Source organism: Zerene cesonia, chromosome 22, assembly GCF_012273895.1.
Source record: "Zerene cesonia ecotype Mississippi chromosome 22, Zerene_cesonia_1.1, whole genome shotgun sequence".
NCBI classification, from domain to species: Eukaryota; Metazoa; Arthropoda; class Insecta; order Lepidoptera; family Pieridae; genus Zerene; species Zerene cesonia.
Genome location: NC_052123.1, coordinates 360416 through 386646, shown reverse-complemented (window position 1 = coordinate 386646; position 26231 = coordinate 360416). Strand labels below are relative to the sequence as shown.

At 34.2% G+C, this 26231-nt stretch overlaps 2 protein-coding genes across 2 annotated transcripts in view; one reads left to right on the top strand and one right to left on the bottom strand.

Moving 5' to 3' along the window:
• LOC119836054 (protein stum) overlaps nt 1-14082 on the top strand; it is a 45256-nt gene extending 31174 nt beyond the window's left edge. The window contains exons 4-11 of the mRNA XM_038361265.1: nt 106-2383; nt 4894-5182; nt 5409-5638; nt 6490-6616; nt 11857-11983; nt 12664-12744; nt 13223-13336; nt 13537-14082. Coding sequence (XP_038217193.1) covers nt 106-2383; nt 4894-5182; nt 5409-5638; nt 6490-6616; nt 11857-11983; nt 12664-12744; nt 13223-13336; nt 13537-13625 — 3335 coding nt within the window. The 3' untranslated portion in view covers nt 13626-14082. The remainder of the gene's footprint in view (nt 1-105; nt 2384-4893; nt 5183-5408; nt 5639-6489; nt 6617-11856; nt 11984-12663; nt 12745-13222; nt 13337-13536) is intronic.
• Nucleotides 14083-19290: 5208 nt separating this feature from the next.
• The window catches only part of LOC119836018 (EH domain-binding protein 1-like protein 1), a 23688-nt gene continuing 16747 nt past the window's right edge, over nt 19291-26231 (bottom strand). Inside the window, exons 18-26 of the mRNA XM_038361183.1 lie at nt 25937-26019; nt 25292-25383; nt 24465-24560; nt 23668-23786; nt 22622-22756; nt 21423-21508; nt 20539-20662; nt 20237-20301; nt 19291-19816 (exon numbers count right to left, since the gene is read on the bottom strand). Of these exons, the coding sequence (XP_038217111.1) occupies nt 19738-19816; nt 20237-20301; nt 20539-20662; nt 21423-21508; nt 22622-22756; nt 23668-23786; nt 24465-24560; nt 25292-25383; nt 25937-26019 (879 nt within the window). The 3' untranslated portion in view covers nt 19291-19737. The remainder of the gene's footprint in view (nt 19817-20236; nt 20302-20538; nt 20663-21422; nt 21509-22621; nt 22757-23667; nt 23787-24464; nt 24561-25291; nt 25384-25936; nt 26020-26231) is intronic.

Below are 26231 nucleotides of genomic sequence, written 5' to 3'. Positions count from 1 at the left end.
AATGTACAACTTCTTTAATCATTGAGATTTTCATAGATTTTTTTCATCTAGTATACAACAAAAGTAATCAACAACCGTTTATTGAATTCAATCTTTCCTTCGCAGGTCGAGGCTTTCGTGAAGAAACATCACGGCACAATACGCCAAAAACCTCTGCTGCCAACTCAAGGGCTTGTTCCCCACCAAGAAGAAGAACCAACTCCTCATCGAAGACAGAGAAGATGGCGCAGACTGCGACGTTGCTCCCACAACCCCTGCCAAATCGACCACATTCCCCACGAAATTTTTTAAAAGAAAACATGGCAGAAATTAGAGAAATTAGTGAGATAAATAGAGAAAAACATGAAGCAGAAGCAGAGAAAAAGAGAAAAGAAGAGGAGATTGCGCTACTTAAAGAAATGGGACTAATAGACAAAAAAGGTGAAGTGAAAAGTGTTGTAAATTCTAGAACAAATTCAAGAAGTAATTCACCGAGCAAAATTAATTTTAGATCAAGATCGAATTCACCGTCTGCGATTTTATGTGTTGAAAGTGTGAGAGGAAGTTCAGAGTTATTAAATGGTGATAGTACGAAACCTGTTTACAGATCTAGAGTGAGATCAATATCTAGATCACAACCAGAATCTAAAAATGGTTCCCCAAAGCATTCAAAAATACCCAAACGACAAAATTCTGTTTCTCCTTCCAGAAGTAGGGCAATGAAACCAGTAAGCAATAACTTAAATAAGAATCAAAGATTTATATCAAATAGTACGAGTAGTATACATGAAACTATTAGAATTGGCAGTCAAATTCATGATAAAAGAGCGATACAAAGTACTCAAAACTTGAACATTGCCCCATCTCTTATTAAAGGTAAACCACCAATTTCACCCGCCAAAAATGGCCCACCTCCATCAAACAAATTAATAAACGCTAAACGCTTATCTCCTATAGTCGGTACGCCAAGTAAAAGCCCCATAGACGACCCTAAGCCTGGTTCCGCTAAACCACCTACAAAGACTTCTGCTATACAAAAGAAACCCGTAAAAACAACTGGAAACACACCTGCGACGTCTAGATTAACTTCTAGACAGACAAGCAGAACTACCAGCAGAGATCCAAGTCCAGATAAACGGGTGACGAATAAAAGTGAAAATAAACCTAATCTTCCAAAGCCCATTACTAAATCTGCTTCTGACAAGGCGGCAACAAAACCTGGTCCAAATAAAACTGAGCCAAAAAAGCCTGTCAGTAGAACAAATAGTGTTAAAAACTTATCAAGGACACCAAGTACAAAAAACTTAAATGACAAGCCACCCCTACAGAAAACTAATAGCAAAAAAGATCTAAGTGATAAATCAAAATCGACTAACAAAATAAACGTCATTGGTACTACAAGTAGTAGAAAAACGGCACGCAGTGACGACAAGAATAAAAAAGAAATATCAAAAAGTAGCAAAGATAGTGTAGATATTGTAAAAAACAAAAATGGGGATGAAGTAACAACCCAGGATAATGAGACCCAGTATGATAAAATGTTAAATGAAAATGGTGAACTCGTTATCTTGACAAAGAAAAACGTAGTGTCTATGACGACAGCTGCAATAACATCTCAGCCTTTAGAAGTAGTGGCTACTGTTACCAATCAATTGCCAGCAGCTCTTGAAAAGGCTCGAGAAAAAGGTATGTTTGAAAGACTCAGCTCCAAAGATTCTTTGATTGTAAAAGAAGAAGAAAAGGAAACTTCCGAAATAAAAGAAACAGTCGAATCGAAAATGGAAAAAGAAGAAAAACGCCCACCAAGGCATAAAAATTCTGAGAAAACATTATTTACAGAAGATAATGTTAAACTGAAGTTATTACATCCTCCTTATAATAACCCTCAATTAGAACGAGTAAAACAAAAAATAGAAGAAATTTTAAAGGAGCCTGAAATCTCTACAGAAAATATATTGTCGTCTGCAGGTAAAGTAAGGGAACATAAAGAGATTATAAAACAAGTTGAAGACACAATAAAAGCAGATGTAGAAGAAGTGAAGGATGAAGCTTCAATCAAAATAACAGAAGTGAAAGATCAAGTAATGAAACAAGCGGACGAAACATCTGCAGAAATTCGTTCTGAAGTTACAAAAATTGTTGACAGTATAATAACACCAGTTGGGGAACCTAAGGATACACTAAAAGCTAATGTTAAAGAAAGTATTGAGCCCCTAGTGAAAGTTGTGAGTGAAAAGAAACAGGAGATAAAGAGTGACATAGAAAAAGTCAACGAGACCTTAGTCAAAGGAGAACCAGATTTAGAAGTGCAAAATTCAAATTTGCCTGCACATGCTGATAAAATAACAATACACGTGAAGAAGGCAGACGAGCTTTCTGATAAATCTGCACACAGCAATGGCGGGTAAGTTGTGAAACTCTTTAATTATAATAATCCCTCATAATTATTAGCATGGTGTAATCATTCTATTCAATTTCTACGTAATTAGAGCTTAAAGAAATGTGGAAAGGGAAGTTAGATTCCATTTTAGTTATTCTCCCAGAAATAGCCATTCCCCTGCAATAGTTCAGGTCTATAAAATACTTTTCTCACGATAACACCGTACAAATATAAAAAAAATATTACAAAAGCAGTTCATTTTACTAAAAATTTTGATTGGGAAATCTAAAATAATAACAAAATAAATCAATTTTTATTGACCACCAACTTTAATTCTTCCTACATGTGTATCACCAACTCACCAACAGATGGCATGAATATAAAATTAAAGCAATCTTACACTCCACTGTTTCACAGTTTTATATCGATCGCTTAGCTTCGGTCCAGTCAAACATTGCGTGTTAAATGTATTCGCCAATATGCTAATACCCTTGACGTATATTAAGGACGTTGTTTGTAATTGTAGAAAGTATTTGAGCAGTTTCCAAATGTCCCCGCAAGATGTCGCTAATAGTTGTGCGTTGGCCTAATTCATTAAAAATGCTGTAAATTAAATAATTGTAATATGAATGTATTTTAAGTGTATGTTTCTGTAAGTAAATGAAACGTATTTATTTTTTTAACTCATACTATAAACATATCCAACATAAAGTTTCAAATAAGATTCTGCCAAAACATAAACGTCTCATTTTTTTGGCTCCTTTAAACATGTTATACATAAAAAAGTAATTCAAGTTATGTTGCTACCACTTTTGATGCCCAATGAAGAACTGTTTAACATTCGTAGTAAATTACGTAGTAACTATTATAACCAGTGGTACACTCACTACTGATAACTGAGTCACAATTACTATGTAGTCCTTATACCAGGTGATTTAACAATTTTCGGTTTACCAAAAAATGACTCATAATAACATCTTTGAGGTCAATTTACTCTAAATTACCCCTATCCGTATAAGTATACTAATTTCCGATGCGTAAAAATTGGCCTATTGGGCCAAAAATGCAAGTCACATATTACGAAAACATTCTAGGGTTTGTATGAAAATAGTACTCCTCATGTTTAGAATATAAGAAAATCATTAGCCTAAATGACAACAGACAGAATAAACCAAGAATAAACAGTTACCTGAATAAATAATGAATGACTTTAGCAATTTTCAAGCTTGATTAACGATGCCTTTTATCTATCTCGTAATTTTTTGATTCTTTTATATTCACGAAAAAAATGAATAACCAGGTTTATACCGCGTTTTATTTATGAAAAATCTCTAACACGAGCATAAAATTTAACAGGTCACCTATAAACAACCTTATATAAATATTTAATATTAAGCCGACATTGAACGCCAAAGTCCTTAATTACATTAAGCTGTCACATTAATTAAAAAAGAACATGCCTAACCTCAAAAATACGCGTAACTTAGGGTACAATAGAATTCCTTAACCTTATTATGAAACTATTCGAACGTTAACAGATCGTAACAATCGCCTGTGGCTCAACCACGACCCTTAAGAAATTAGTTCATGCTACAGTCCGACCTCGGCCGCTTGCTACAACCGTCGCTTTACAAAATGGCGCGAAACCGTCTTGTGCATTTGACAGATGACAGTTGAATTTATTATCTGCATTTCGTGAACGGAGGTTTTTGTGATGTTCGAAAATGATTCATAACAGAACTGTTTATATTTTGCCAAACGAACTGTTGCCTAAGCGCTACGGTGACGATGATGGACAACAAAATATGTAATATCTTTGGATTCAAATTTAATTACCTTTTTATTGGATTAAAAATTTAATTATAACCGAAAAAATTAATATATTACGTCAATTAATGTAAAAAATATTCTATACTATATTTATTTACTTACTTAATACAATTATTTCTTTAGATACGTGGGTCAGTCGAGATTGTTAAGGTAACAGTTATGCTGTTGAAAATGCATGTGTGTTCACAATGTTGTGTTTTAATTAAATAAAATAAATAATTCATCATAAACAGAGATTAATACAAACGTCGTCAAAAAATAAAATAAATCTCGAATAACATGCATGCAATTATAAAAAGAAACAATAAATACATACTGAAAGAAATAAAATATTTGGCATGCTATCGTGCACATTTCATGTCATTCTTGTTTAAAAGATGTGTTTTAAATTTAATTTTAGATTAGTTGTTTGTTAGAATTCTAACTAGAGGCATAACCTCAAAGTAGATTTTTTTATAATATTGAATGAACGCTGGAATGTTTGTACGTCGTATCTTCAATTGAGTGTTGATTATGAAAATTCTGTTCAAACATTTATGTACATACCTTTTAAGCGCTTCTGGACCTTAACAACACAGATAAATTACATCACGAAACTCTGAAGTCAATCTCTTCAAACCAATGCACATATTAATGCTATCAAATATTATAAATACAGCTTCGCCCCACATTTTTCCTATTAAAACTTCTTTTTCCTAAATCAGATTCCCTCAGAGCACAAGTACAACGCCAAAACCACCGGCCAGAGCGCACCGTCAGCCGAAAGAAGATAAACAACCAGAAGACGAAACAGATAATCAAAATGAACCAGAGAAAAAACCAAACATATGCGCCCGATTGGTGGGAAAATGCAAAGCGTGCTGTTCTTGTTGCGCAAAGCAAGATGCCGAAGGAGAAAGCGAGATGGACGATGGGAAAAAGAAGTTTTGGAGTTCCATGAATTGTATGAAAAAGAAGGTTCCAGAAGGTGAAGTTGAACGCGCGGCGGGAAAAGTAAGTTAGTCATAATTCTTTATTGCATTTCATTAATACATAAAATAAAGGCGGCCTTATCGCTATGTAGCGAACTATACTACATAGATAACATATAAGATATAAATAGTGTGACAGACTGTGATCTTCAAAAAATGGTAAGCATACACTAATCTTTATCTTCTCCATATTTAATATAATTATCTTCTCCATATTTAATATAAATATTACTTTTTGGTTATCACAGACGGCGACAATAGAATTCGAGACGGAAACGAAACGCAAGCGCAAGCTGCGCGACATCCTCTGCGGATGTTGCCAGCGACGTCGTGTCGCCGACGTGTCGGAGCCGGCGCGTCGCATGGACGCGTCGTCGCCGGTCGCGTCGTCGCAGGTCGTAACTGAGACCGGGTGCTGCGGAAAGAAAAGGGAGTTTGAGAGGCGAGACAGTATATTAAGCGACCAGGCGCCTGCCACGTGAGTTATAGTGATACCATATATAACAAAAGCCTATGTAGTACCTAATTAGCTTTCGGCCCGCGGCGTCGCCTACATAATCATAGGAAAACCCGCATAGTTCGTGTTCTCATGAGATTTCCTGGATAAAATATGATATGTTCTTTCTTAGTTCCTAAACTATCTTCATGCCAAATTTCATCCAAAGCGGCTACGTGGTTTTGGCGTGAAGAAGAGACACACATGCAAATGGATTTGCTTTGGCATGTGTAATTTTAGTAGTGATTTTTTAATGACTGTATGAATTAATTACCGCAATCTTTTTAAAGCTACAAAAATCCTGTCCTACTAATATTATAAATGCGAAAGTTTGTAATGATGTGTGTGTCTTTGTTGCTCTGTCACGCAAAACTACTGAACCGATTGCAATGAAATTTGGTACGTAGGCAGCTGGACAACCGGAATAACATATAGGCAACTTTTTATCCCGATATTTCTACAGGATACGGACTTACGCGAGTGAAACCGCGGGGCGCGGCTAGTAATTATTTATAAAATACATAGACCGAAATTCACAAAAAGAAGCGGCGATAAAATTAAAATAAAAAACGTAAACAGAATTAATTGCATTAAAGTTTTCAGAAAAATCATTTTTTTAGGGATTATTCCTATTATAAAAGGAGATAATTTCTATGACAGATAAATGAGTTAATAACAGCTAAAGTGGAGCATGATATTAATCTATCAGCTTTAGCAAATACATTTTTCAAGATTTACATTAATTTTTTATAGTCCTTACATTCACATCCACGCCACAATAGATTTTCCATATCTACGAACCTTAACTTGAACGAATAAATACATAAAAACAGATGCTGCAACAACCGCCTCTGCCGATGGATCCGTGGGGCCTGCAGGCGGAACACAGAACCTCCTTCCAGCAGACGGACCAGCTTATTCTCGAAGAACAAGAGCCTGTCACCCACTTTGCCGCCAGAGGTGAGTTATATAGCTTACTAGATCAAGATTTAGATCAAGATTTCTTGTTTGTATACAAAATTTCATCAAAATCCGTTAAGTAGTGATTGACGGACAAACATCCAAACAAACTCTTACATTAATATATTAGTGTGTTATGTGGAGACGGGTATTGCTGAATTTTAAAAGAAAACTAGCTGACCCGGCATTACCTGTTTTGCGTTACTCTTATCATTTAGCAGTGTGAAAAATAGATGTTAGCCGATTCTCAGACCTACCCGATATGCATACAAAATTGCATGATAATCAGTTCAGCCTTTTCGGAGGAGTATGGGAACTGACATTGGGACATGAGAATTTTATATATCTACTAGCTGCACCCGGCAAACGCTGTTCTGCCTTACTCTGATCATTTAGGGGGATGAAAAATAGATGTTGGCCGATTCTCATAGATACCGGATAAGCACAAAAAATTTCATCAAAATCGGTCAAGCCGTTTCGGAGGAGTATGGCAACGAAAACTGTGACACGAGAATTTTATATATTAGATAGAGATAATTTTTGTGGTACCTATTGTTTTGACATATAATATTATTATTATAATTATATATATGCAATATTAATAAGTACTAGCTGTGACCCGCGGTAGAAACCGCGTAAGCGTGCTGCTTAACCGTATCCCGTAGGAATATCGGTATAAAAAGTGCCTATGTTTTATTTCAGTTGTCCAGCTATCTACGAAGCAAAATAGTATTATTATTCACCAATAGATGTCAGGAAAAAAAAAACACGAATAAAACACGAATATGACATTTTCTAAAAAAAATCCTAGCTAGATCGATTTATCGCCCCCGAAAACCCCTATATACTAAATTTCATGAAAATCGTTGGAGCCGATTCCGAGATTCCAATTATATATATATACAAGAATTGCTCGTTTAAAGGTATAAGATACGTTTTTCACTTCATCGACACAACTAGAACGATATTTATTAAATTTACTGATAAAAACGCGCTATGAATTAAGAACCTTATTTGCGTATATCGGTTAAGAAACAACAACAAATATTTCTCTTAAAGTTAGCGGCCCAGGTACGTAGGAAGGAAATAGAATACATAAAATAATAGCAAGGTATAGTACATCCGTCAACATGAACAATCGCAAAGGTAGTGCCTCTGCGAATGCGCTGCCCGCTGCATGCTTTAGTGGGTAAGGGAAAAGGAACGGATTCATGACAGGAAAGAAGGAATGGACTGGGAAGGTTAGGGAAAAGGAAATAGGCCATCGGCTCCCCCACTCACCGTACGAAACACAGTGGCATGCCACTATTTCACGCCGGTATTCTGTGGGGGTGTGGTACTTCCCCGGTGCGAGCTGGCCCAATTCGTGCCGAAGCGTGCTCGACTCCCACAATAAAAGACTTGCTAATTTTAAAAGTTTTAAATCGTAAAAAAAATGGTTAAAAAGTCCTTCGAGCGCACCCTGTGAGCTACCTTGAGTGCGTTGCGTGCGCCGCCCCTGCGACATTTCAAAACTGACCACTCCACACGCGACCATCGACACCATAAGCCTTGGGGTCCAAAGAAACAAACAAATAATTACTTTGAGAAACTGCTAATAATTGTGTAATATTATATAACTTTTAAAATTTTGTGTTTTGGTACCAGATTTAAATGATTTAAGAGAAAATATAGATAAGTTAGGGTAAACAAATATTTAACGAATGCAGCCTATAGCACTCGGGCATCAGTACCTAGATCATATCGTCATAAACACAAACTTTATAATGGTAATAGGAATACATTTGTTGACAAAAAACCACCAATACTCGTATTTAAAAGGAATCTAACGACACCGTTCAAAATAAATTATATGGACTTGTTTATATTAACACAAATTATCGTAAAGTACCAACTTCAAATAAAATATTTCTTTGTAGATTTTTCTGCGTCAGGTACAGCCCTGAGTAGCTCAGAATATAATGTTGTAACAAAAATTACTTTTGCAGTTGTGAATTAAAAATATTAATAAAAAAATAGTCTTTGTGATGACATTTAATTCCTTAGCGTCTATATAATCAGTAGCTTATTTAACACTAGCTTTTGCCCGCGGCTTCGCACACGTTTTATTCGCAGTAGTTAAATAGATGTTAATACATATAAACCTTCCTCTTCTGAATCAGTCTTCATTAAAGAAAACCCTCAAAATCCGCTGTGTGGTCTTTAAGATCTAACCATGCATACATACAAGCATACATAGGGACATACGCGGGAAGCGAGTTTTCTTTATACTATGTAGTGATGTTGTGTATATTGTATAGCTTGTATATCGGTAGTGGAACATTGCCTTAACGAGCGTAGAATTTTCGTAATCGTTATAAAATGAAGGGTGTAATTTCCTAGCTTCGTGGGAACTCTCGCGATTTCTTTGTTAGTTTTAATAGTTTTCGAGAAAATCTGAAGCTTTAATTATGGGTTTATTTACTAACAATATTCTTTGTACTTTTCGTATGTGTTTTTAAGATACCACTATTTGATAGAGAAAAAACTCGTAAAAACAAATATTACAAACAAAAAAATGGTCTAAGTAAACGAATAATTTAGAATTATGTAATACGCAATCTCGATTTAACTCAAACAGAACCAGGGCAGCGAGTATATAGTATATAGGTGACCTTTAAATATGAAAATTTTAACACAATCCCAAACCATAAATGTATAACACGATAAATATTCTATAATAAGTATTTTCTCGCGTGAAAGGTCTTCATTATTTGACTGCGTAAATATTTTGTTTACTCTTAATATTTTATAAAAATATTTTATGTAATTCATGTTTCAGTTAATATTTTATTCATACAAACTTTATGGATTGAAATGAGATAAACAAATGAATGTTTTTATATGCCCTGCACTTTAATTTTATTTAATAGTAATAGTTATTTAAATACTAGTACCTGGATGACCGAGCTTTGCTCGGTATTTTTTTTTGTTTTTTTTTTTTATAAATTGTGTTTTAAAAACTTAATTATTCGCCAAAAAATAGTATTATTATTCGCCAATAGATGTCAGGAAGAGTCATAATAAATTGGGACTACTCAAACGCCTCCTAGTTGTTAAAAAAGTAAGTTTAAGTTGATAAAACACGAATAAAACACGAATATGACATATTCTAAAAAATATTCCTAGCTAGATCGATTTATCGCCCCCGAAACCCTCTATATACCAAATTTCATGAAAATCGTTTGAGCCGATTCCGAGATTCCAATTATATATATATATATATATATATATATATATATATATATATATACAAGAATTTCTCGTTTAAAGATATAAGATATAATAGTAAATACCCCCTCTTCATAACATTTGGCGATCCTCAATGGTTCGTTTTAAAAGAAACGTTTTGCCTCGTACTACGGAAATTTGGAATCAGCTTCCGCATGCAGTGTTTCCAAACATTTACGATACGGAGACCTTCAAGAAAAGAGCTTACTCCTTTCTTAAAGGCCGGCAACGCACACACCATGGTATTGTGGGTGTAACTGGGCGACGTGGAGCACTTAACATCAGGTGACCCGTCTGCTCGCTTGCCTGCCCTTTCACATAAAAAAAAAATACCCTAAAATGTACGGAATTTAAGATTTGTTTTCTTAGGGTTAAAAACCTGCACAAATGCGTTACCAGATTTTTTAAATTAAGGATTCAGAAAGGTTTCACGATGGGAAAGAAGGAATGGACTGGAAAGGGTAAGGAATAGGAAACGAGCCTCCGGCTCCCCCACTCACCGTACGGAACACAGTAACATTCTTACTATTTTACGCTGGTCTTCTGTGGGGGTGTGGTACTTCCCCGGTGCTAGCTGGCCCAATTCGTGTGTGCGGGCCCGAAGCGTGCTCGACTTAAAACTATTTTTAAATTTTCATATCATATCACATACAGCAGGTGTCACCAAAAGGCGGACCGCGATCCGGATCCGAACCGCCAGCCTATTTTGTGCGGACAGTGTATTAAGAATATATGTATAGATACAACATATTTAAATAGTTAAATTGCTTTTTTGCTTTCCGGACCTCGGTGGTCATATTATTTTTTTAAAACGGACCCCTAATAAAGGTAATTGATGACCCCTGACATACAGCAATTAGTTAGCACTGGAGGTTCGGTAACCAGTTTCTACAAAGAAGAGTCGACACGGATAGAATAAGGATAGATAGTTCGAAAGGATTCGAATGACCCCTTTTAGGCAAATGTAACAAACAAATACAAGGTCAACATACAAAACAAACGCGTATTGATTAGTTATAGATTAAAAGAAATGCTAATCATGCACGAGTCAATAATACATATTAACTGATAGTGCATTTACGTCAGTGTGTCGAAAGCTTTCCGTGAAAACGCATTTCTAAAGTATTTTCCAATAATTTACATAATAATAATAATGAATTTAGCGTTTAACGGTTTTTGTACATAGAAAATACCGGTTTCTCTATTTTCACTCGTAACTAATAATTCAAGTGTTTGTAATTTTTAAATAACTAATTTTTATATTGATATCTTACTTTACCAATTCCAATTTTTTGCTGTTAATTAAAGCCTTCTCATTGCACAAATTGTGCAATTTTAATGCGTATTCATAACCTATGAAAATGCTCAACACTTATGGATTATATATTTTTATAGCGTCCGTTTAAATTGCCTTATAATGTCCATAAGCTCTGCGCTAGAAACAAACAATTCGCTATCAACGTCAAAAGTAACAACGCCGAGGATAGTTTTGACCGATGTCAGGAGGCGTAACACTAGCTTATTCGACGAGGGTGATGAATGGGTTTGTTTTTACTGTTTTTAAAAATTAAAAAAAAATCCATTATGAGACGGGATTCTAACTTTTTAAATCTAGCTTCTGCCCACCGCCTGTTCAATAAGACTAGTACTACTGTAATAGTTTTTGCGCTAAGTGTAATAGAATATAAATACATATAGATAAATAATTAGTTTGAAAATTTTCAGCTCGCTACAGTTTTAGTATAAGTGCTCATGTCTAGATAATAAATGAATATGTAATTATCTATTACCTGAGTGGATATACAGGTCTATGTTTGCTCATTTAAGTTCTGAAATCATTTATCTATTCTGTGTAACTTCCTTAAAATATGACCTTTAATAAAATCGGAAGAATCGAATTACGGACCCTCTTTTATTCATTTCAGTTCTATTTTAATTGTTTTATTTATTCTAGTCTATCCTTATTCCAGGACACTAGAACAAAGCTAGACGCCTCGCTGGTGGAACACACGAGCGTGATGCGCGGTGCCATCCCTGTCTTACCCCCGGTGCTGGCGTATTTCTGTCTCGTTTGCAACGTTGTTGTACCAGGATTGGGTACGTTACAAATTGAATATATGTACAGATTAAATGGTGGCTCAGTGGTGAGAACCTCGGACTTCAAAATCGATAAGTCATATACATAGTCGATAGAACATATATGGGCTGATAATGATGATGATGATGACAGATTAAATTGTTTTTACGTTAAGTTAGTTGGCTAGTTACCTGCCTTACTATATGTCTCCTTTTACACAAAACCGACTGATACAATCGAGATGGTATTTGGTTTTGAACAATTATTGGTCAATAACAAAGAATAAAGAAATAATTGTTTTTTTTACTTTGAGTTGAACTTCAAATGGATTCATTCATACGATTGAACCGTTGATACCTCGTCACATTTACTTCTTCATATATGCAAGACTAGCTGCACCCCGTGGTTTCACCCGCGTAAGTCCGTATCCCGTAGGAATATCGGGATAAAAAGTTGCCTATTTGTTATTCCAGTTATCCAGCTATCTACGTACCAAATTTCATTGCAATCGGTTCAGCAGTTTTTTTATATTAGTAGGAAGTAGGATTAGTTGGATATAATTTCTACACTGTTCAGGAACCCCAATAACGAAGGCGCTTCCAAAATGTAGTTTTTTTTCTTTGTTTTATTACTCAATAACTCCCCCTCAGCGACTATTTTTGTAGAAAATTAATTATTACGCTACACGCTCTTTTCTCAGGTACACTTATCAGCGGAATGTTCTGCCTGTGCTTCGGGATCCCGCGGTTCGGAGTGCACGACGGAGCCAAACATAGAATTGGTGAGTTGTGGGAGGAGGTCACTGGGGGGGGGATTATATTTAATGCAGCTTACACTAATTATTATATATTAAATTGCATATCAAGGGTTTTATATAAAACCATGGTTGCGCCTATAGGTCGATACCGTATGCAATATTGATTATTTTCTTAAAAAGGAAGAGTTTACCAATTTCACTGATTGATTTTTGTGTTTGTAACCTCATAACTCATTACTGGATCAGCCGACGTATACAATTCTTTTCTTATTTTGAATCATGTGACCCGTTTAAATTTGGTCTAGTTTTAGCAATTTGAAGGCAGTTCAGAATTTTATTACATCACAATTATATAAATTTTATTAATTTCAATAGATGGCGTTATATTAAAAATTTACAGGACAACTTCATTTTCTTTGACCACGTGGGCAAAGCCGAGGGTGGCAGATACAAATTATTCCATTTCATAACATAGGTATTATCCCAAACATAAATTCAACAGGTTCGTTCGTAATAAACCTGGTGGTTGCGTGCAGTCAGCTGTTCACGGTGCTGTTCTGTCTCGTGGGGTGGGGCTGGTCCATCTGGTGGGGGGTCATCATGGTCAAGATAGCACGTGAGTATATAGGAAAGAAATATATTGTAAAAGAAAGATAGATGTTGGTAAATATTAAAATAAAATATTTTGAAAATAGAATTTTCATAATTAACGAAGCAAACATTTATAATTTATAGTAATATACCTATATATAATTGGGTAATATCGTTACGTGAATTTATCAAAATCATACACATTTGTCTTTCTACTCTTACCAGGTAAATACAAGAAGCTGAAAGCAGAAGAGGCGGCTGCGGAAGCGGAAGCCGCACCACCTGTCACCGCCAACAACCACACACGAGCTTAGAATATCCTATACCGGTTTTGATATGACTTTGTCGTCACCGATCAAACAATTTTGTGATTTTTCTTGAATCGCCTTTTTCATTGGACGACTGTAAATTACTAGAGATTGATTTAATAGGAAATGTGTAGAATGATATGGATGCTGTTAGAATGTGCAATATATTTATGGGTACTTATAGACCTAACCTTATCATGTTAACAAATAAACAACTAATTATTAAAATAAAGTTACATCGACATGTACCAATGAGCTTTTAGCAATTTTCTCGATTGATGTGAACGACCAATTGTATTGACTCATACTTTGATAATGAGTAAAATTCATGGATTTACAATTTTCCAGCGCTATGTAATAGTATATATAAAAATTAAACAACAATATGTTTAATGTGTATGTAAGTAAATGCCTACTGCTACGATATTGTAGCATCTTTTAACATTATTTAACTAAAAGTATTATTATAGCTTATCGTAACTAAAAATTGGCTTAAAAACGTAACGTAACGTTTGAGTAACCAGGGATATAATTTAAAAGTTTTTAAGTGACTACTTATACGATGTCTAGGTGGCTAAGTGTGGTATCATAACTTAAGTATGAATATACATATTACTTCCTAATACTTCCTCATGTATCTCGAATTTAATCAACTTAAAACCAATACGAGAATTATTTAGCTAAGTATTTCAAGAGAGTTCTTGAAAATAAACTTGTATAAATGACAAAAATATATCGAATATACGTATTAGAACGTACTAATTAATAAAAAAAACTTACACGAATCTCTATGTACAGTATTTTACAAAATATGCTTAGGAATAAGTTTTGAATCGATTGATACAATTTAAAATTCACAAAAAATCTGCTGGTCAGAAAATATAAGTAATATTTTTACGCTTTCATACATTCGTTCATTCATTACGGGGTACTAAAGAATTTTATAAAATAACGTTAATACTTTATCAATTAATTGCTAAGGATGGTAAATAATATACATTCGATTACTTCTTGATAAAAAATTTCGGCCCCAAAATTAAAACATTAGGTTTATTATAAAAATTATATTCAAAAAGTAAATAAATTAAATATCAATACTTATACATAATTAGATGTAGAGTAGAGCTACTTGTAAAGAATTTTGTAAATGACCAATTAATTAAACTTCTAATTAACAAGCAATTTTGTACCTATTTTCAAGCATTGCATTAGAATGAAATTATGCTTCCATTGTCTCAAGAATAAGCGTTTAAAAAGAATTTTTGAATAAAGAATGTTCCGCTAAAAATTTGGGGGGAAAATTTTGTTAATATTTGTTTTTAGGTTATTTTAATTTGTCTGAAGTGAGAATTTATTTAATTTAAAGACATTAAAAAAACAAATTGAAGTTTAAATGTTTAAATTATGATTTTATTGTAAAACCTTTTAAAGATTGTTAACGTTATTAATTAATTTCAATGTTATTATTTAATTATTTACTCGATTAATGTATACTGACGAATGCTTGTACAGCGAAATAAATACAATTTTACACTTGCTTTTTTATTATGCCCTATTTAGTGATAAACTATAAAAATAATTGGATCTAAAATACTCTTTTTTGCTCAAAATCACACGTAGAAATAACAATAATTAAGTGTTAGCTTATAAGATTACACCCAAGTAGGTCTTGACTAGTGTCGGTCGGTCAAAACAACAATGTAAAGAACAATAGTGCACCCTTGGAGGGATTACTATATATAACGAGATATTAGATGTAACAAGATGTAATAATATAATATAAAAAGTATGAAATTAACCAAGTAGTCACCACTTCAGTGCAGCCAGGCCACGTCGCCATTACTAGATTTATAAAGTGCAAAGTGCTTTTGATATTGATATAAAGTAAAATAGCGCGCGATTTGGGCACGAATTGGGCCAGCTCGCAGCGGGGAAGTATAACACCACTGCATACTGCTGTTTTGTATGTTGAGTTGGTGAGTGGGGGAGCCAGAGACCCATCCAACTCCTTTTCCTCATCCAGCCCATTGCTTCCTTCGTCGTACTTTCTTTCATTACCTTACCTTAGGGGTAAAAACCCCTTAAAAGCGGGCAGCGCTTTCGCAGGCGCTACCTCTGCGAATATTTATAGGCAGTGATGATCGCTTACCATCGGGCGAACTACCAGTTCAGTTGTGATGTAAAAAATCTTATAAATAAAACACCCATAAATGTAGAATATCACTTTATTTAATTACGGACCATAGACCATAAACCGCGGGTACAGAGGCGCTACTCTAAGCTATGGACACAGCAAAACAGTTCATAATTCACATTATTGGGCCTACAATACTGGATAAGGCGATTTCTCTTTTACTACGTGCAGCTATATTTTACGAACATGGACGAAACTTTTAACATTTTTAATGTCTTTAATAGAAATCCTACTAAATTCATATTTTTCCGTTCTCAAATATCGCTGGACCAAATTTATCAAATCGGTCCAATAGTTGCTGTCATTAGCGCTTTCGAGCAAACAGACAAATTCTTCAGCTTTATATTATCAGTCGTTATAAAAACCTCTTTGAGTTCTTGGTTAAAAGAGACATATTAATAGATAAATAACTAATGTTTATTAAAGAAAAATAACTAATTTTTACTTATATTTAACTAAAAATGAAACGCTAATCAACTACAGTGACGTACTAAAACCAGACTAAATATTGAAATTAAAATTAAAAAAAAATAAATAAAGTCATCAAAATATGCCCATCAGTTTCGCCCACGTCCGCTAACAAACTAAACGATTAAATACATAAAACATTTCACTATGAGATCATGCTTACAAAAACCCATTATTAATAAACAGTCGCTATTATGTATCGCGTTCCATATAAAAATAATTATATACTTACGATATGATTTAGTCACGAAACAATTTGAAAGCATGAAGCTGTCGCGTTCACACGTTGCGAATGTGACAAAGACGCAAGATACACATTATGCCTATGGTGCGTACACACAGAGCTAACAACGAAATTATTTATGATTTTCTTTCAACAAATTAATTTTGCATACATATTTGTTATATCGATAAAACATTATAAAGTGAAAACATTTTTTTTGGTTTTTTGTAATGTGTTCACATAAACACTAGGTATTCAGGATTCAATTTCAAAATCTTCCACCTAAAGGTGCTGCATCTTTATGAATGACATAAGCGAAGTCATGGCGGAACGAAAAATTGTACGTTTGATTAGCTTTGTGTGGACGCACTATCACGATATAGGACGATTACAATTTTTAAATATTATTGAAGTAAATATATACACGAGATTATGTTGGATAAAAATCCCATACATATCATGTCGAACCTTACGAGATTAGAAGTAAGCCCTTTTAATTGTCTAGAGTAGTATACTCGATGTATACGCGCCAATTAAAAGTTGTTATAAATTGATGAAAACATCTTGTAACGATGTGGGCAGTTTTAAATAAAAATTGTTATTTGTATTAAATAGATTAAATCATAGTAAAAAATTAGGGCATTTTAGAATATTCTCTCGATATATCGAAGAGAATGATAATGTTACAAATTCAATGATACTGTTATTAAAATTATAACATTATATCATTCTGATGCGTACATATGCGTTGCAGGTACGTGTGTATACGTAATAATAAATTACAAACAAAATATCACAAATGTGATACAAATAAAAAGAAATTTAATTACAATATTGGCACGCACCTACAATTCTTCAACCATAATGTTTTCAATGAATCAGAAAGAGTAAAAAATTATTACGTTATTTAGTTATAATATATGATGGGGTGGATTGGCTTTTAATATTTACGAATACGATTGCACGAACCGTCAGCCGATCGATATAATAGCACCTTAAAAGGTAATAACTACCTAATGCTCCCTCCACACTGAGCTTGGAATATTCATTTACTGATTTTTTTTTTCTACCTGAAAACGTAGCATATCAGATTATATGTTAGAAGCTACGTTACCTGCATCGTTTCCTCACCAAAAAATTATGTGTTTTTTTAGCTCTGTGTGGACGTAGCATTATTAGACGTAAAAACATTAAAAGAAATGAAAAAAACCGCGGTCCTAATGCGAATTGAATTAATCGGATAATAAGCTAACTTTAAAAATAAAATTAGTCTGTACTCGATTTTTAAAATTAATTAAAAGCTAAACCATCAAGTGTAAATAAAAAATAATATTAAACTATTATCAATTTAAAAAAAAATAATTTATTGAGGTATAAAATTACACAGCTGTCTCAAAATAAAGATATAATTACACATTTTGACGGGTTTAAAACGTGTTTTATTATGTACACAATGAAACAATTTGCGAGGTTATTCAACAAATACTTGAGACACATCAATTAATTTATAACACCTAATTATTTTAAATACACAAGAGTACAAATAAAGTACCGCCAAAATAAATTTCAAGTCTTTATTTTGAGACTTACATCAATTTTCTTTATAAACGAAGCATCAGTACAATGCGTGTCAAACGAGCTATGTCAAAAAACTTCATGCTAGAGAACTTGTTATAGTGGGTCAGATATTGCTGAACCAATCTGGTTAATATTTTAAATAAATATTACTTGACGTAACATACATGAAAATCTCAAAAACTCAACCGAATAAAAACATCAAAAACAATTCAGCATATCGTTATTAATATGACACGCATTGACAAAAACTCTAAAAACGCTCCGTCCATCGATTCCCAGGCAAGAGATATACCATAGCCACAAAACATGAACAACTTAAATTACTATTTACACAAAAAAATTACCAAAAAAAAATAACGACGTCACAAATGTAGAAAGCGGCAAGTGACAAAACACTTTGTCGCGTTCCACTTCCATCGTAGCATTGTACATAAGTATGGCATATTGTACTTTACACCTTCGCAAATATTACATGGGCATTATTTTATGTGCTTTTGGTTTTTTTTTTTCAATTTTTTTCCCCCTAATTTCATATTAAATTAAATCAATATTAAAAATGTTCATTCATCATTATAATAATCTAAAAATCATTTTCAATTGACACGAAAATAAAATGATTTATGGAAGTTTTTTTTTTATAATAAAAGCAGTAACTTATGCTAAATTTCATTATCTTTGGTAAATTATAAGCTATAATTTTGTTTTTTCACAAAAATAACTAAATTTAACTAACACATAAAGCCAATCATTATATGTAATTTATTTCTAACGATTAGTGACAGGAGAAGCCTTACAGAGTGCATACGCAGAACATAAAAAATATTCATAATGTATACTTATTATAATTATAAGCAAGTATGAGTATTTGTTTATAAGGCCGTCGTATTCCTATTTAGCGTGTGTTTTTCTAACGAAGAACCAACTATTTAGTTAGAAAAACACAATAAGTTATATAAATTATATGATAATTAATCGTAAATTTAATATTAATACAATACATTACGTCAATCGAATGCGTAAATAAATGTTAATGTTGAAACATAATAATTTAACGACTAAAATTAAATAAATATAGTAACTCTAATGAGACGTTATTTTGTCGAAATTTTAGGAAAGAATTCATAATTTTTTTTTTTCATGTTTGTCGCGTAAATTGTTTCTTATAGTATTTCAAATAGATATATTATAGCAATTAAAATAAAACTGTATAAGTCAACTGATTATATGAAAGTTTATACGATTTTTTTTTTCAACTTCTATGGGAATGAGAGATTTTATGAAAATCGTTACGATTTAGTTCAATAGGAATACATTTTATGATATTTGATTGAATTGAACACCGATTGAACACATTATCATATCAATAAAGTGAAAATAAAACTTTTAATCCAATTTTTTGTTATTCACTTTACATTTAAATACTCGTGTGCTAAATACAGGCTAGTACGAGTATGATTCAAAAGATACTGTTTTATTCAAAACATTTGTCAATGAGCGAATTCAAATTTTAAATCCATGAAACTTTAACATAAATATCGATAAAATAAAATATGTGACTTATAAAGTTTATCTTTTCTGTGCTATATCAAGTTACAATTGGATATAAATCATTGTATTTGTATGAAAAGCAAAGCGTATAGTAATATAGACCTTATCTATTGCAGTATACAGTTATTTTTCCTTTGTATCTCGACGTTGCTGAGATTTCGTTGGATTTCATCGTCTTCTGCTATCCTGTTAAAAGATATATATTTATAGCTAAAATATATCTATATTAATGTAACGATTTTAATTTTAATTTATAACTGTTTAAAATTTAATAGTTATCATGCGACATATTTTACAAAAAATATATTTATTTAGACATATAGCTGAGGAATATATTTGTTCACTTGAACGCTCTGATCTCAATAATTACTGCGCCGATTTCGGTGAAATTTGGTGCAGAGATAGTAACTTCTCCCAAAGGGGACACAAATATTCTCATCCGAAATACAATGGTAAATAATAATCACTCTCTTGAGATTAAAACCCCGGAAATGCCTATCTATTCCTCAAACTGCGCGTGAGAAGCCGCGAACGGAGAGCTAGTGTCAATATAAGTGAAGTATTTAATATATAAATAGAAATACAAATAACAAATATAAAACTCACGCTTTCTCCTGCTCGTCCATCTCTTGGACAAGCCGATCTCTCTCGTTCACGGCGGACAGTAATTCCTGAAATGGCAATTGTGAAACCATTAAAAATATGTATTTTATTTATAATGTTTTTAAACAAATATGAATCGTCAAATGTTGCTAAGCGTAACTCTCGGGAACGGCTCAATCAATTGGCAATTTTATTTTCATAATTTTACTAAGCCCTAAGAAAGTTTCTCATAGAGAGGAAAAATGTACCACAGGTGGAGACGGGGCGGACCACTAGTGATAAATAAATATATATATTAAAGTGACCTGCAACAAGAGTATCTCCCTCCTCTTCTGTCCGGGTGTCTTCCTCCACTCCTCCACCCCGAGGGAGAGCCGCAACTCCCTCGCGAGCAACTCGCACCTCCTGCTCAGGTCCTCTTCTTGTTCACTGCGAACATATTCATATCATATATCAGTTTATTATAGACTATCTTTGCGCCCGCGGCTCCGTCCGCGTGGACTGCAAATTTTTATACTTCGTGGATTTTCAAAGAACATACCCCATGTATGACAAAAAATATGGTCTACAAAATATCTAAATAGCATACCAATTACACTTGAAAAAAAAATGATACAGAGTTGATCATAAATATTAAATATTCAAATTCTACATTTGTTTCCTTTCACAATTGGTCCTTCGAGTTGGATTGTCAGTAAAAAAAAATGTTTCAAACAGGTACAAGACACATACAAATAATTAAATATAGTTTAGTGCATTAGACGTCATCATCTCAACATCAACATATGTTCCACTGCTGGGGCACAGGCCACCTATAAGAGTTCAGGACACAATCCACTATGTGATAAATAAGTTTAAAGAATAAAAAACGTTGACCGTTGCTACGGTTTGGCAAGAAGACGCGGGTTCGAATCCCGCCTTGTGATCATAATTTTCTATTCTTTAAATATTTCTCATTTATAAAGCTCTAGCTGAGCCCCGCGGTTTCACCCGCGTAAGTCTGTATCCCGTAGGAATATCGGGATAAAAAGTTGCCTATGTGTTATTCCAATTGTCCAGCGTACCAAATTTCATTTCAATCGGTTCAGTAGTCTTTGCGTGAAAATGCAACAAACACACACACACACACACATCCTTACAAACTTTCACTTTTTTTTTGTATAATTCTAACGAGATGTTCGACACTTACAGTATATTGAGTTGCATTTGCCGCCGCAACAAAGCATTCTTCTTATTCACGAGGTTGAACCACTGGGACATCAGGCGGTCCTCTTCCTGAAAGATATAATCAAAATATATGACTGGCATAGTGATCTATCAGCGCACAGCCCAAACCACTGGACGGATTTGGCATGCAGATAGATCTTATGAGGTAGGTATTCGTTAACAAAGGATTTTGATAAATTCGGACCCAAGGGGTTAAAACAGTGGAGGAACGTTTGTAGCATGAAAATTTATTAGGAATGCGCGGACGAAGCTGCGGGCAACGGCTAGTCAAGTATATATACTCAAAGCAACTTTCTACCACGATCTGATCCGGGGTCTAAGTTAAGGGTTAAATCTTTCATCCTTTATTTTGACCCAAACAATTAGGGGTTTATTTGCGGTACACAACAGTATCCTATGTTTGAACCTGGATGGTTATCTTCATTCGTTCAAAGGTTCTTCTAAATCTGTGCTGTGTGTTTAGCCGCAAAGAGTAATAGATAGCTAGATACTTTCGCATTCACAATATTATAGTCCATAAGTGTGTTCAAAAAGTTAAGAGAATCAATCGATTTTTTTTCAAATAACTACTAAAGATACTTACATTTTTTAACATATATATATAAAATAACAGTAAAATTTTCATTTTTTTTTCTTATTATAAAACTATAATATATGAAAAGCACATAAAGATACATTAAAAAAAACAATAACCATCTATTAACTAACTTCAGATACACTATTTATTACATTTCGATCCTACTGTCTCATACTTCAACAATAACATATACCGGATTATAAGCATGTCGATGGCACGATAAAAGAACTGTTCGCCATTTTTTCTGGAAAATTTTAAATTTTGTTAGAATTAAATACAGAAGTGCTACAAGGATCTGTTTTAGGTCCATCCTTGTTTCTAATATACATTATTGAGTGTATTCGAATCACTTTGTTATTTATTCTGTTTATTGTATAATTTTGTTAGAAGTAAATTATGGATGAAATAAAATAGGAATTCGAAAAGTCAACATTAATAAGAAACTCAAGGCATATTTTAAACTCAGACAGTCTGCTTATAACGTCTCTTAAAAAATAAATTCCATTAAAAACCGGTAAGTTTCACACAACATTAATTTTATCTGAATTAAACAAATTATCAAATCAAGACAAATCCCCGCTCACCTCGGTATTATCAGCTCTGTCCATGACTCTTCTCAACTGTTTCTCTAACGCGGCCGCTTTCTCGTCCACACTCTTCTGTTCTCTCTCTAACGCTTCTAGCTCGCTCGCTATGTAACTGCTGTAGCCTTCTTTGTTCTGCTGTCGGAGGAAATATTACAATTTCATAGATTGTTGTGTAACAATCATTTAATTTTGTCTTTTACTACGAACCTTGGCCTTTATATTAATGGGCCCGTTAAAAATAACTATTATGACGTAAAATCATCCAAATAATTAATGCAATTTTTTTTTATTTTAATTCAAAGCCACTCCTTTAATTTATCTACACTTGTATTATAAACAGGAAGAATTTGTATTTTTACGTTTGTTTCTAATGGATAAACTTAAAACTACTGGACCGATTTTAAAAATTCTTTCACCATTAAAAAGCTGCATCTTCGCCGAGTGACATAGGCTATATATGTAACACGTACGAACTGCTAGTAATAATAATAAAAAAGTCATTCATTTTAACTAATGCCTATGTAACTCAGCCTCCATAGGAGGCCTGCGCAGTGGCGTAGCTAGAGGGACAAGGGCCCTGATGCATAGGGAAAGAATCGGGCCCTCCTCCCCTCTTTCCGCCTTCCTCCCCTCTTTCAAAGCTGAGGTTAGAGGGCCCCCTGAGCTCCGGGGCCCTGGTGCACTGCACCACCTGGCCCTATGATAGCTACGCCACTAGGCCTGCGTGCCTACATTGTAAATGCGCTTTTAAAAAAGGAGCTAGACTTTCTTGTCAGCTCTTCTCTGTAGAAACTGCTTTTCGAGCAGAACATTCAGAAGCGCTTTTGAGGGCATTCGAGTTTCATGAATAAACACGTCGAGTTTCGATTTGAAAACACATTAGCTGATGACGGCGACGAAGACCGTGATGCTGATGACAACAATTATGACTATTATGCTGATGACTTGACATGATGATGATGATGATGATGATGATGATGATGATGATGATGATGATGATGATGATGATGATGATAATGATGATGACAATGATGCTGAATTACCTGAGGCTCGTCAGCGTTGAGGTCCGGCGAGAGTCTATCGACGAGAGCACTGAACGAGTGCAAGGGCGATTTGTGCACATCCTGCGGCGACACACTCCTGCTCTTTGTGCCCTCCCTCTCTGTGGAGAGGAGAGAACATAGATATAAATCAATCGCTGTCCGTCAGTCTTGCTAATAATCGAGAATGCTTGGGCGGATTTTGATAATTCTGCGAAAATTGGTCGCTTTGATAACACTATGTCTGTACTAGTCAAATAGCTATATAGAAAATATTAGCTTCCCGCCCGTGGCTTTACCCTCGTAGTCAAAAGAAATTCATTTTAAAGAATTCTAAAGAAGCCTATGTCACTCTCTAGTCTCTGCAATATCCCCAGACAAGAAAATCATACCAGAAAAACGCACCGTTGCAGGCAGACAAGAAAACAAACTAACTTTTTACAAACATCTAATTAATCAAAGCAAATTTATCTTGATATATATATTATGAATTACGTGTCACGCTGTTTGGCAGATTTCAATCAAATTAGTTCACCATATAGTCTATATCTAATATATAAAATTCTCGTGTCACAGTTTTCGTTGCCATACTCCTCCGAAACGGCTTGACCGATTTTGATGAAATTTTTTGTGCTTATCCGGTATGTATCTAGAGAATCGGCCAACATCTATTTTTTATACCCCTAAATGATAAGAGTAAGGCAGAACAGCGTTTGCTGGGTGCAGCTAGTTATTACAATAAAGATAAATGACTATCCGGGCGGAGCCGGGGCGTGCAGCTAGTATCATATATGGATTACCAGATCTATCAGGACTGGGGTTGCTCTTCCTCGAGCCGGGACTCGAAGGCGCCGACTCTCGGTTCACGATGCTGTCCAAATGCTCCATACCGCCCGCTAAGCGTACAACAGTGAATAATTACTAATATTATCTATAGTATAGATATAGATCCTATACTAATATTATAAAGCTAAAGAATTTGTTTGTTTGAACGCAGTAATCTCAGGAACTAGTGGTGCGATTTGTAAAATTCTTTCACTGTTAGATAGCACATTTATTGTGGAAGACTATAGGCTTTATATATATCACGGGCAAAGCCAGGACGGACCGCTAGTTTTATGTATATCGCTACATAGTATAAAGCAAAGTAGCTTCCCGCGACTGTAAGTATGTGTGCTCAGATCTTTAAAACTACACAACGAATTTTGATGGGGTTTATTTTAATAGAAAGAGTGATTCAAGAGGAAGGTTTATATGTAGGGACAGACGTGGGAAGTATATATTGCGTAATACTATGTAGTGATATATTTATTATTTAACTAAGTTTAAAAGCTTGATGAAGATACTAACTAATTATTTTGTTGGTTCTGTTATAAAATAATTTACTATAAACGTTAATTTTATAGCATTGAAATGCTTTATAATTGAAAATTAGTTTCGAAATTTAACAGAAATTCATTCATTTTAAACGGTTTTTTTCATTTAACAATAAACTGCTATATAATATGTGTATGCTGAAAAGGCGATCTCATATTCTATCAATAGAAAACATTTCAAGTGACGATATCACCACAGCGCTATCGCAGACTGGTGATGAGTTCACCGGAAGGTGATGAAGCCCACTCACCGGCCGCCAGCTCCTCCATCACCGAGTGCTTGCTGATGATCTCGACGGTGCCGGAGTTGCGCACGCGCGACGGCGACAGCGGCGATGTGGGACTGATAACGGTAACATCGCTCGTATTAATCACACTAATATTATAAATGTGAAAGTTTGTTTGTTTGGATGTTTGTTCGCCAATCACGCTGAAACTAAGGAACGGACTTTGATGAAATTCGGTATGCAGACAGGGTATGAGCTGACTTGGGTGATAGGATGCTTTTTATCCCGATTAAATGCTCCCTTGGGATAGAACAGGAATCTTGATATACGGGCGGAGCCGGGAGAAGCGTCTAGTTAACATATAAATTCCTACACAACATAATATGATAAGAATTAAATGTTACTCTATCTCTATCTATATATTTGCTTATCTCAGGAGTTGCTGGATCGATTTCAAATATTTTTTACCGTTGGATAGGTATGTGAACCCTGATTGCTAAAGACTATGTATGTACCACGGGTAAACCCGGGGCGGACCACAGTACCGCCTAAAAATTTACATTGCAATTTATTCTATCTCCATCCTTTCCATTCTCTCTATTCTTCTCATTAACAGATGACAGTATATCTAAAAAAGATGAAAATATAAAAAATACATCGTAATCTCACCTGACAATGCCCGCGCGCGCGTCCGCGATCAGCTTCCTCGCTCTCTCCCTCAACATCACCTGTCTCTCTTCCTCCGACATTCCCTGGGGATACACAATAACAATTCAATCAATTCCTACATACAGTTAAATACAGGGCTAGATAAAATACCTTTTCTTTGCTAATGTTCTTCGTAATCCAGTTAAAATGAAATGAAATAACGTTGTTGGTCCGACAAGTGGTATATACCTAGTCTTGCCATAAATATTGTAATAAAGAAAAAAGAAAATTGTTAACTGCAAATAACATTTATTAC